The sequence below is a fragment of the Phaethon aethereus genome (genome assembly GCF_964289735.1).
Source record: "Phaethon aethereus genome assembly, chromosome: 1".
Lineage (NCBI taxonomy): Eukaryota > Metazoa > Chordata > Aves > Phaethontiformes > Phaethontidae > Phaethon > Phaethon aethereus.
Window position 1 is genome coordinate 192,017,378 of NC_138575.1, and position 13,365 is coordinate 192,030,742.

The window sequence follows — 13,365 nt, forward strand, 5'->3', positions numbered from 1 at the left end:
CAGACGGGCACGCCTGACATGCGCAGAATACAGAAGCTCACCTACAACTTTTCACAGCACTCTCACGTTATCGAATACAACTGCCATACAATGGCAGATATACATCAGAATATCTTCCCAGGCAGCATTGAAAATGCACCTTTTGCATCACATCATTCTTTTGTCGTCATTACAGAAATTCTCATGCAGTGGGAAAACCATCCCCTGCCCTCTTCTGCGTGTAATTCCAAAATGATTATATCCGATGTAATGAGCAAGTGCCAGGCAGCACTGAGGGAGCCTGGAGAAAGCTCAGCGCAGCGAAAGACTTCGCACAAAAGGCTGTAACGGCGGATACTCCAAAAGCACATGGGGGGCGAGGACGTCCATCCACACAGCCGCTCCGCGCTTTCACTGGCTGCGGGGCGCCGCACCTCTTAGCGCTTCTTCCAGCCGGAAAAACAGAAGTGATGTAACGAAGGTGCTGAAGCGGTTTCTAACACACGAGCACCCAAACACGGTGGCCCTGTCGACAAGCGCGGATGGCAGGTCTTCGCCGCGGGACGGGGGTGTTTTGAGGGGCGCGGGCGAGGCAGGCGGTCCCCCTCCCCTCCCAGCGGGCTCCCCCGCGGCCCGCGGGCGGCGGGGGGGCAGGGGCGATCGGCGCCGCTACGGGCCGGGAGGGAGGGCCGGGCCGGGCCGGAGGAGCGGCTCCGACCCCCGGGCAGGCGGCGGCAGCGGCCAGTGTTGCCTCTCGCAGACGGCGGAGCGGCGGCAGAGGCGGAGGCAGGTCGCGGCAGCCGCCGCTGCCCCACGGGAGGGCGAGCGGGCGGGCCTGGACCCGCCGCCGCCATGGAGAAGCAGCCCGGCGGCGAGGACGACTGCGTGGACTCGGGAGCCGAGACGGGCGGGTGAGTGGCGGCGGCAGGGCAGGGGGTCTCTTACCTTCTCCCCCCCACACCGCGGGCCGGGCCGTGGCAGCAGGGAGCTCCCTCCCGAGCCGCAGCGCCCGCCCGGAGACGGCACTTGTTGCCCGCTGGGCGCCGCCGAGCGCGTCCTGGCAGCGGCGGGGCCGGGGCGGCGGGTGTGTGTCCTGGGCTGAGCCTCCTCCCTCCGACAGCCGGGGCTGCACCCCGGGCAGCGCGATGCCCTCCTCCCTGCCCTCATCCCGGGGCTGGGGGTCTCCTGTGTAAGCCCCTGGGGAAGCGGGGAGCGCTCCGGCCGCGGGCGTCACGGTGCTTGGAAAGCCCCGGGGAATCCACCTTCTCTGTCGGTTCAGTAGGAGAAGGGTCCCCATTAGCCTCCTTCAGCACATGGGGAGGAGGGTACTCTAAGGGATCGTGGCTGTGGTCTTTGAGGTCCAAGGCACGTTGTGCTGCCCTCGGCAGTGGGGCCCAGTGCTATTGCTTCAGGGGCTGTAGAGACATCGGCCAGGGCTTAGTGCTGCACCATCCCTCTATCCCGGGATAACTTGTGTTAAGGATAGTCTAGAAGCATGCCCAGCTACCTATGCTGTCCTTGTGGCAGTGGCACCTGAACAACATCAGTCAGACAGAGCTGACTCCTTAGAAGGACCATCAGAGAGCCACAAAAGCGGGTTAGATTTGTAGGCACCCTGAAATTGGGTTGCTGTTGTCATGATACTCACTGTACATCACCTATGAAGTGCTGTGAACTTTGCTGGTAGTTGTCCAACCTGCAAGTGTCATAGAAGAGTCAAGGCGAATGCCTTTTTTTCTGACTTCATGACCCTGCTGCCAGAGGTGTGCTATGTTTGTTAGTTGGATCACTTCTCCTAAGATGATGGAGCTGCAATGATGATCCATGGAATCTCCAATTCAGGTCCCACCTTCAGCCCTTATCTGTGGGAGATAGAGGGAAGTGCTTTCCAGCCTGTCCTACATGCTGCTGCTGGGTCATCTTGTGGGGAACGACAGTGAGCCTTTGCTCCTTCTCTGGCTCCAGAAGGACAAAAGAAAGTTGCCCACTCCTGTTAACACTGTTCCCTCCTAGGTCTTCATTGTCCTCCTTCCTTGCTTTCCCAACAGTTTTTCCCCCCGCTCCCTTGTCTGGTGTATCTCCTTTGGTTTCTAGTCGGACTGTTGTGTGGGCACAAGGGTGTACGCAGAGACAGATACTTCCCTTTGCAACAAGGTCAGACAGTGTTCCTGTTCTTCCTCCGACTCCTTTCCTTCCTCCTACCATAACAGCACATGCTGATGTTCAGGAAAAACGATGGTACCCTAATCTCAGACTGCTACTGGTACATAATAGCACCCACCCTTGCATCAGGGCTCCACGCTGTTGTGGAGTCTCCTTCTCTGGAGACCTTCAAAACCTGACTGGATGCGTTCCTGGGCAACCTGCCCTGGGTGATCCTGCCTTGGCAGGGGGATTGGACCAGATGATCGTCAGAGGTCCCTTCCAACCCCTACCATTCTGTGATTCTGTATGAGACTGAGAGCATAAACAAAACTGTAAAGACAATTCTTTTTTGCCAAGTGGTATCAGGTGCATGGCACCAAAACTGAAGTAGCAATATTACAAATTGGCGGGGGGGGAAAGGTGGAAATGGAATATAGCAATCTTTTTCATACATCCAGCTATTAATTAAATAATTTTTTTACTCTCTTCTGTGGTCTGGGAAGTTAAGGACTTTTTCCATCACCTTAGTTGACACACCTAATGGGAAAAGTTTTTAAATGTTTTATGTGACATGAGCTTAAAGGAAAAATCCAGGCCTCTTTCCAGATAGTGGGATAACAGGTTTTTAGTTAATCTTTGGCAAAAGTGGTAAAAGGAAGACAAAATAATCAGTAAAATCATGGCTGGTTTAAAGCTCAAAAAGTCCTTGATGAGTCAAGTCACTTTTAATTCGCTGTGTTTATCTGGAATAGAAAAACCTGGGTTTTCTTGGGAGGGGCACTTGGAAGGATTTGACCCAGCTGGTGACATTAGCCTTTAGACCTCAGTGACCAGCATGACAGCTGCTTTGTGTCTGGTGTTGATGAGGTGCTAAAGCTGATGATTTTATGAAGAAGCATCCCTGTCCCAGGCTTGACACAGGAGGGTGTAGATTAGCAGAAGAGCCTGTCTGAGGAATCTGAACAATGACATATGGCGATTAATAACTGCAGTGCTTTGTGCTGCAGCTTGTTTTGAAAAGCGGCGAGTCTCCGCATTTCAATTATTATTTTTAGATTTTTTTAGCAGCTATTTTAGTCAGATAAACATGTTGCGTATGTCTCTCTCACAATGTTTATATTTCAGCTTTCTCACCAAACCAACTGTTCACAGCACTTGCTTTTGCCTCCTACCAGAAGATCTGCTTTTTGCTCTGTCTCAGTCCCATCATAGCTATTGCTAAGTTGAGCTGTTTTCCTTTTTCTCCAATTATTCAACGGTTAAAACCAAATTAATTAACTATTTTGAAGTTCAGCCGTCATCCTCTGAAAGTACAAGGAGAGGCAACTGTCGAAGTAATTCAGCAACAGTTCTACATCAAGTGGTCCCTTTCTGTCACCGAGGGGACAGTAGTGGATAGCGACTGTAGTAAATCCAGGCGCTGCAAGCCCTTGTCATCTCGATGACTGTATTTAATGATGTGTGAGCTCTTATACGGAGCCTATACTGCTGAAGCTGTTTATAGCAGCTAACCAATCTAATACATCAAGTACTCTACCGCACATATATTCCTTAAGGTTTTGCTGTGGCTTCCTGCTACAAGAGCAGGCAAATCTCTGTGCTACAGGCAAGATCAGTTACAGTTTGAAGCCTTCATTTTCCTGATTTGCTGGAAAATACCTTCCTCTTACTGCATTTACTTCGATAAATGGGGTTGGCAAAGAGGCTGCTGAACAAAAAAAACGTATTTTGAGTTCCTGAATCCAATAAGAAAGGATTGAGCTGGTGTTGTCAAGAACCTAAATAAAGGGAGTAGAACATGTAAGCCAATTAGTTTATATTGGCTATTTATTAATGAGATTTGAAAAAGTTTGACCATACTTGGTCTTAGAGATTTTGCCTGTACAAGTTGTGTCTTCTTGGGAAGTGTATTTTTGGGCTTTATAGTATAAAAACCTTATTTTATCTGCTTCTGAAATCTTTTAGCCCAGAAGTATATGAGAGAGACAGTTTTCTGTAGTAATAATGTTAGTAGTGGATTTGTACTGTAAAACCTGTCTTTTTAGGAAGAAGAAAATTTCTTTGGGCTTTGATTAGAAAGCAGGGGGAAAAACAAGTGGAAAAAGAATGAAAGGTGGAGAAATATGTATGTTTAAAGAACTGTAGATAAATTGCATAGAAAATAAAAGCTAGAAAAATTAACTCTAAGCTACCTAAAATGAGTTATAGAAATGTTAATTTTCAAATTTTCTTGAGAGCAATTATTTCATTATTTCACTGTCCGTACTCTGAATAGCAGAGCAAAGGTTTTTTGGGGCTGAAACTCCCAAGATGACAAACTAAAACAATTCTAGAAGTTGTTGGGCATGTAATTTTGAAGCGATGAGACAGATTCTTGCTACTGCTGATGTCCAGGGCAAAGCATCAGCTGAATTCATTGTGTGCAGGACTGATAGCCAGAGCGATGCATAGCGAATGTGGAAAACTGGTAGCTTCTCAGACCTAGAGTCTTAAATTTTTGATTCCTAAGCTTTTATTTGGTCCTGTTAGCTGTGCTCAAGGACTGCGTCTATAGGAATGCTCCCTCCTATTTATCAAGTGTATATGCCTTAACTGAGGATAACACCGGCATTAATGAAGATTTCAATCTATGTGACAATTCCCAGCAGAACTTCAATTGTTCCTGTAGACAGCTGTGAGAGCCCATGTCTTAAAGGGTTCACCCTTTAATCATTAGCTTACTAGTAGTTTCAAAGTTTGCCTAAACCCTCAGTTTTCTCCTTCCTCGCTTGGAAGTCATTTAAAGTTTTGAGAAGTTATAACTTTTAACTTAAATTATTTGAATTTGCAATATTCCCACTTGTATTTCAATTAATTTATTTACCTTTTTAGAGAAAGCGGGGAGACATTATTGAAGTACAAGGGTGGTTTCTTTCTGTATAATAATTTAAAACCCTAAATATTGATGATTCAAACTGAATTTATGAGTAGTTAATTGCCAAGTATTTGATGAATTTTAGGAAGAAGGAAAATTATACTGTCTCTTTGGTAGCAGACAACTGCCAAGGAACAGTTCAACGATATATACAGAAACCTATTGCAAAACAGACAAACAAAAGATTCTTGAAGCATAGGGCACTGTACCATGCAGCAGCTGTTTTTAATATTTCTTTAGTAAAATCCATTACTACTTGGTTACAGTTATATTCAGGGGCGTTGTTGGTTCCTTTTCATTTTCTCCTGTGGTTCTATCGCTCAGATTAGCTTTTCAGAGATTATGCTAATTTTTTGAACTGTGCTGTACTTGTTTGTTGTTTTTCCTCGTGGTTCTCGCTAGCTGCATGTGTGGCCAAATCATGAATTATTTGAGCCTCTGTTAAGCAGAAAAGCAAATTCTTTCTTCGTTGCCGTTCTGCAAAATGTGTGAGACACTAAAGCAGAAAATACAATTGCTAATAGGAGACAAGGCAGTCTATAAAAAAAGAGGGTGTACCCCACTTAAAGGAAAAAGTATTAAGAAAATTGTAATTCATGTATGTCCTCAGTCAGAATGCGTTGCTTAAATTATCAAATGAATAGTTGAATGGTTTATTGGGGTGAGAGATTGTTTTCATGTCACATGTTTCTAGCTTGAGGGGATTCAATGTTTATGACTGTCATCTGTGTGGTAGTCCTTCAGTATGACATGTCAGTCTCTTGTCACATATTTCATCCATCTATGAGAAACTCTTAGGAGTAGAAATCACTGCTGCTGAAACCTATTTTAAGGCCTGTTTTTACCTTGGGATTTCTTTTATTATTTTTTTTCTGAGACTTTCACTTCTTATATATCCATTGTTCCAGATGTGCCGAGGTAGACAACTTGTCTCCGATTTGACATTCAAATAATATAAATTTGAGCTATTTGTCCCAAATCAGGGTTGAGGCACCATTTCTAACCAGATTTACTCGGTGGAATGAAGCTGTTTGGTTGAACTTCAGGGTAAGCAGACCTGCTAGCGCATGGCATTGGGGCTAGGCACCAAAAGTGAGGTTGACACAGACTTTAAATGACATTCTGGTAGCCAGGAAGTCTATGCTGACACCCGTGATGGTTAGGTCCCAGCAGGCAGTGAAGTTCACCTCAGCTAAGGTGTGAAGGTTAGGCGTTTGGTATAAGTTAAGCTGCTTCTCTAGTTAGTTAAGAGCAACAGGAGCCTGGGAGGGTGACACACACGCTGGCTTTGGACAGGCGTGTACGTGCCACCTGAGTCCTGATGAGTCCCTCTGGTGACCGCTCTGTAAATGAGCGGTGAGTGGGGTGTGCAGGCAGGTGTGCTCACTAAAGCAGAGCGTGGTCCTGCCCCATCAGATGCTTTTTCAAAGATTACAAACAACCCTTCATCCTTATGACAATGATGATGATGTCTCCCACACGGGGCCTCAAGCACTGTTGTTGGTATTAAGGTCCTGAGTGTGGTAGTTACAGCTGAGGGATGGAAATCCATCATCTGACTTCATCACTTGACTAGAAATCCAGAGCAAGGTGTTTCAGGACAAGATGCTCTGAGTTATTCCATTGCAGTTGTCTTGATTGCAGAAGTAGAAGTACAGTGGAGGTAATGGTTTTGCATTGGACTGATATTAGTGAAACAGATTGTAATCTGACCTGCAGGAATGTGGTGAGAAGAAACCCAAGACAGAGCTACAAAGCTAAATCTTCTGACTCACACATTGTGCTTTAACTGCTATAAAATCGTCCCATGTGCCCTGTGGAGCACTTTCTAGGGAGGGAAGGCAAAGAAGCTGTTAAATACAGCTTTTAATATGGAACAGTGAAATCTGAAACAATGCTAGTTGGAAAAGGCAGGGAAATGTGAATCCAGCAGGTGCTGTTCCGTCAGTCCTAGGCAAGCAAAGGATGCAAACAGCATAAGAGCTAGTAAACTTTCCACAATTTCCTTCTATGGGGGGACTAAGGAGTCCTGGCAATGGTGACCTTGGGCATATCATGGTGTAGTGTTGTGTTAGAATAACTTGAGAGACACGTGTTCCTTTTACACAGCAGACCGCCTTATGGAGATGCTGTCTGGCTTGGAAACCCTAGCTACAGCCATGCCAGTGCATTAAACAGCATGTGAGGGTGTCCCTGAGCCCTGGGACAGAGTTGTCCATGTTGTTGAATACTTAAAATGGTTGATGGCATCAGTTTGGATGGGGCCATCTAGCTCTTTTCCATGTGATTCTTGAGTGTATTTTACCGTGGGCCAGGGACTTGTTTTACCACGTTACCATGGCCCAGGGACTGTTCCTGGCAGACCACTTGCCAGTCTGTTTTGGAAGGCAAGAGGTTTTAATGGTACAGGTGCAGACTGTTTCATGGCAGTTGGCCTCAGTCCCAGACAGTTCTCCTGAGCGCATTTGTTTATTAGCGTAGATGTCACAGCTGTAGCTATGTTAACGTGATGCTGTGCCATGGCTGATTAGCATGCCGAAGTAACCCAAGAACAGTGTGATGCTGGTGTAGCTACATGGCTTATGTGATTCAGAGATGTAACATCATTGTGCTCCTTACTCAAAGAAACAGATTTAGAGTGTTTTTATATACCATACTCAGTAATTGCAAGTTGTGCTAGCAGCTGCTTACTGGTATATCCCTTTCTTGGGCTATTGCCCTTTCTTGGGTATTTTGAGGCTCTGTATTGCTAAGCAGCAATGAGTATTGCAGGCTGATCTCAGGGGATTCCTTCGGATCATTTGTGCTCGTGATGGTCTTACGCTCTCCGATAACGCAAAGTCATGATCCTTCAAGGGCACTAATGGGAATTGAGGTCCCACATTTATCTAAAGCTTCTACATTCCTATTTTAATGTCTTTTGACATGTTCACAGCTCCTCTTTGCTGGTGGGCTGACCATTGAGCACAAATTCTTTGCAGACCGATGTGTCTTTTGACTGAGCGATGAGCCCTCCTTTTCAGTGTCTCCCACTGCTTCAATACCCTTTTTGATCATTTTTTCCTCATTATGTCTATAAAGGGAACAGTCCTCTATTTGTTCAGTTTCTGTCCTGAATGTCTCTTTCCTTTTATCTATAATGTAATATCTATCAGAGGAAATAGCTTGTTGCAAGACCATGTAATTGGCCTGGAACCTCTGAGCCCCAGTATGGCCCCAGTCTGCCACCATTAAAACCCCTGAGTGCTTTACTCTTGACTTGTCCTAATGGGAAAATCCTCTTCCAAGGGAACTGATAGAAGCCGATACTCAGGGTGTTTAAAACAGGGATGGAAAGAATGGGAAGGAACAAAGCTGCCTGATGTCCAGAGAGTCTACATGACCCAGGAGATGTTTATTTCAGTACTTAATTTTTCTAATGCATGGTCATGTCAAAGGGAATGTGTGTTGTGTATACACACATTCTGAACCAGGATATAGTCTAAAAAGCTTAAAAGACTTACAGAAACTTCAGAATGTAGTATCCTAAATAGCTGACTGTAAGGAAAAAAAAAATGTATTTTGTAAGCCAGCACTACATGTCATGAATCTGAAGGGTTTGTGCTAATGTTTTGAAAATATTAAGGATTTTACTATTTACACTATTATTTTTGTTCTTAAGAACTAGATTCAAGACAAAGAAATTCTAAGAAAGAAAGGAGTCAGAGGGAGGGCAAAAGGCGATTCAGGTTGGCCCTGAGAGCATGTAGAGAGACTCATACTCATCCCATTTGGTTTTAGGCATGTAGCTGAATGTGGTTTCTGTAGGCTTCATCTGTCGACAACAGCTAGGGAGAGACACACTTCAGACCTCTCTTTTTATTGACTATAGAGGGAGCTTAGGGAGGGTACGGTCCTCATTTCAGCAGCTGAGGTTGACATAAGCCTTTGAGCTTAATTATATCTTTTTTTTTTTTATTCTTTGTATGTCAGTTATGCAACAAATATGAATTAAATATTAGCTTGAACCATATTAGAATTATAAAAAGCCCCCACTACAATTCTAAAGCCTATTAAAATGTGTCTGTGCAATTAGTCTCCAAGCACACTGTTGTCTCCTCCTTTCTCACTCCCCATCTTTTTATTTTTCCTCTTGTCTCATTTTTCATGTCCTGCCTATAACGTCGACTGCCACTTCCTCGGTTCAGGACTCATTAATTCTCCGTGTCATATAATGTGCCTGCAGCACTTTGGGATAATAAAATAACACTGTGAAGCAATGGAAAGCTGCTTCTACTTGCAGTAAGCAAAAGGCAAAATGTTGTTGTGCTTCTATCCAAAAAACAAGCAGTGCAGATTCATATTGAATTAGCCACCAACTGCTTAACACAGATATATTGAAGGACAGCCCCGGGCTGTTTTCAAACAGAAGTGCAGACTAAATGAATGTTTGCTTGGGATGCTTGGAGGCAGCTGGATGTATCTTGCTTGCCTCTGGGCTTGTGAAGAGTGACATGTTACACAGTTTTCACACCCTTCCAAATATACATGGTGCCAAATTTATATCGATCTGACTTGCTGAAAATACCACGCAGCTTTGTGGCCCGCACAGCACTACTTAGCCAGCCCTTGGGATCACTTCCCCTTGGTCCCTGCCCAGAGCCGGACCGCTGGTGTGTACGTGGCCCAGCAGTAGGAAGAAGGAGGTCTTCTTCTCTGCTGGTGTCGTTACTGCCTCTGCCTTTCCCAGCTACACCAAGGTCCTGGGAGAGGCTGGTTGAGGGATTTTATCCATGGAGGAGGTGCTATGTAGCAGGCATATATGGGGCGACTGAGAGGGGCTACCAATGACTTAATCCAGTGGTCTCCGCCATGTGTGACAGATGTTTCCTTGCTCCCTGGCATTACCAAAGTGGCTGGGGGTGCAGAATTTAGTAAAGGAGAGAGAGTGAGGGCGAGCTGCAAGCCCTCATGAACAACTCTCTCCCCAGCATTGCACAGACCTTTTTCAAAAGCCATGATAACCTCATGGTACTTGATGGTATTGGTGGATTTTTTCTTCATGAGTATTCTGAAGAATTCAGATTGTGTCATTTTCACCAGTCTAGCGGGATTGGCAAGAAGAGTTGGGAGTAGTTCCTCATGGTCTTTCTCACTTAAACCAGCAGTCTTAGCATCTGATCTGCAGAATAGCGAGTGCTAAGCTAGGGGCTATGAAATATGGGGATGACTGTAATTGGTTTATTTCTTCTGCAGAGATATGTCCATATTAAAATCAAAAGCAGCTACTATAGTTATGTGGGGTTGATGTCCTTCATTCCCTTGGATGCCTGAGAGCCTGGTATCCTGAGAATATGCTTAGATGGTATTTATTTCCAGACAAATATCTTAGGAGTCAAGGCTCACGTTTTTTTAATTTAAAGCAATATTGCCAACTTGTTGCAATTATTTATATAAAACAAGCATTTAGGTTTGGATCCAAGTACTGTGTTACGGCTCCCCGAACAGTTTGCCTGTTACGTTCAGGGCATGGCAGGGCATATGCGCAAGGCGTTAATTGTGGCGGAGAGCTCTGGTGAGTGGGGTCTGTTTAGGGGACCCAACGAGTGGGGGAGTGGAGGTTCTATGACTGTGAACTCCAAAACCAAACCCTCAGAAGTCATAGGTACGACCTCAGAAGTGGAAATGATTTTTTTTTTTTTCTATGCAGTGATGGCATATTTGTTTTACCTTAGTATTTCTGAATTTGTAGGACATAAATGGGCCATGTTTTAATCAGCCCTGAATGGGCTATTCAGGAGTTTGGGGTTATATGCAGCTGCAAAATTAATTGCACTGTCGCTCAAAATACTTAAGTGCTCAGACTTTCTCACGGGTAATCCAGTATGCAGTGAAGTAGAACCAATGGGTGTATGGTTTTACTGACAGATGTCTTAGAGGAAAAGGGTTTCCTAAAGCAAAAAACTTTGTCATATATATGTTTGTATTTTGGTACTTATTTTGTGTCTTCCCTGACAGTTGTGACTAACGAACATTAAAATTCTGCTCTTTGAATAGAGTTCTCTTTTAAAACAGACAAAAATCTGCAAAGCAGCATTTCGAGAACATAAGGTGAGGAAGATGAGGAGCAGAGTCAAAATCTAGTTAGACCTCTGCTCCTAACCTGTGTGTGAAGCAGCCTATTTTTTCCTTTTAGAGAGCCTTCTGAGCTTTAATTTTTATGCCTAAAGTTAGGTTGCATGAATAGCTCCTAGATAAAACCCTAGTCGCTTCATTCATGCTATGTAGGTGTTTTCAAAATTCATGCAAGATGCCAGTTTTTCTGAGGCCATGTTCAAAACCTGTTCCAGTTACTATCTTAGCACAAAAATAATGCTAAATGGGTATTAAACTATTTTTAATGTGCAATGTGAGTTAGACTTAGTACATTTTTCATTATCTATTTTAGATTTTATATAGTCTAACTAAAATCTTTGTCTTGCAGGTCTGAGTACAGCCGTATGTCCTCTACCAGCAGTGAGTATAACTTTAAGAATTTTTTTGCAATGGATTCTCATATTTTTTTTTTTCTGGTTGCTAATATTTATTAACATCAACCTAGTGTTATGATGGAGTTCACTTTGACACAGTAAAACCCTTGTTCTTTCTCTTCTTGGATCCATGTCTAGAAACAGTATAGAAAATTAAATTGATTGAATGTTTATGACCCATGTGTAAAGTCAAAAATATTGGAGCTCACAAGAATGCAAGGTAAAATGAGAACAAAATCAGTAGACACAGTGAGGCCCGTGCAAATGGGTCCTCCAGCCAAATGAGTTTGCAGTGATGAATGTCATTAGAGCTGGGGGATGCAGGAATAATTGAATGCTTATTTGTAAGCTGATGCCAAGGAAGCACTTGAGAGCAAATTCCATGCAGCATTTCTTTGATTTCAAAGATGATAGATGTTGTAGTAGGTGTCACAGTCTTTCTAGATGTTTATGATAGCCACTTGAATGTCAGGTTATCCAACTGATAAACAATGAATCCTGGTATCTGGATTGTTTTTTCTTTCTTTCTCACCAGTGCAAAATGTCCATTTTTTAAGGAACAAGGTGCACTTTTTCAGTCCTTTATCTATCCACTCCAACCGTTTTCTTAGTTGTAGGACATACTGTATCCACAGCACTTTGAAATACAATAATGCTTATTCATGCACAGCTACTAGTATCTCTCTCTTGTCAAAGTGCAAGGTGATGCCTGTCTCCCTGATTCACATGTAGACATGAACTTTATTTATGCCAAGCAAGCAGAACAAAAATTCACAGATGACAAATTGTGTTTTATAATCTGAATCTTTAAGCATCATGAAAATCAGAGGGGAAGAAAGCTGTCGTTTTTTTCTCATTCACACATTCTGGCTGAAGCGTGGAGAGGGTTATTTTCCATCTCCCATGGTCTTCAGTGGAGGACGTTTATTGATTTCAGCAAGAGCTGGATCAGACAGCGTTCGTAATGTCTGGCTCCTGAGCTGATGTGGCTAGCAGGGAGCTCGCTGTCTTTCCTCCATCTGCCCTGTGTGCGTCTGTCTGAGAAATAGAGAATTTAGTGCAGCTTTTTCCTAAATTCTGTTGTTTAAATAGATTTCTGGATTCCCGCTGTCAGACCTAATTTTTTAAATGATTGGGAAGCAAAATCCAGGCAATCAATTTTTCTGTGATAGTGAAAGCAAATTGGATTAGTCTGGTTACAGCAGATGTGTGCCCTGCCACTCCCTCAGCTCGCAATTTGGGGTGATGGCTTGGGGAATATGCTTCCTCCACTTTTTGGGAGGTGGCTTGGAATTCTTTGCCTAGTAGAAGTACTTACTTGGCAGATAAGTTCAGAAAACAAAGTGTAAATAAAGTATTTCTCACCTAAAAATTTGCTTTTGATCCCTTACCAACTTTGCATGACTGCTGCCTGTTTTACAAATAAAGGTAACAAATTACATGTTTAAGTCTTTGTTTTTATTAAATGAGCTGTTTGTAAGGGTAATTTTTGGTTGTGTGGCAGCTACAGTGTGTCACCTACAAACTGTGGTCACCTCAGTGTCTTGCTGGCCACGGCTGTCCAGAATATGTGGGGATTACAGTTGTATTTTAACAACAGTCATTTGTCAGTACAGGGAGGTATTATCATTTCAACAAAGACACAAAAGTTCAGGAGACAGAGCAGTCTCCTTCTTTCTTTTTTCTGCTTCCAAGGCAAATTATATTCATACAGCTTCACAAGTAGTGGTATTTGACTTTGCATTTTGTGGGGTTTGTGTGGTCGGTTTGGTCAGACAGTCTAAGAGTAACAGAAACAGCTAAATGAAAGAATTTCAG

General features: G+C 43.8%; 1 protein-coding gene across 1 annotated transcript in view; it reads left to right on the plus strand.

Moving 5' to 3' along the window:
- Positions 1-831: 831 nt before the first annotated feature.
- Positions 832-13,365, plus strand: part of FAM124A (family with sequence similarity 124 member A) — a gene marked incomplete at both ends in the record, with an annotated part of 47,119 nt that continues 34,585 nt past the window's right edge. Inside the window, 2 exons of the mRNA XM_082014095.1 lie at positions 832-890; positions 11,502-11,533. Coding sequence (XP_081870221.1) covers positions 832-890; positions 11,502-11,533 — 91 coding nt within the window. The remainder of the gene's footprint in view (positions 891-11,501; positions 11,534-13,365) is intronic.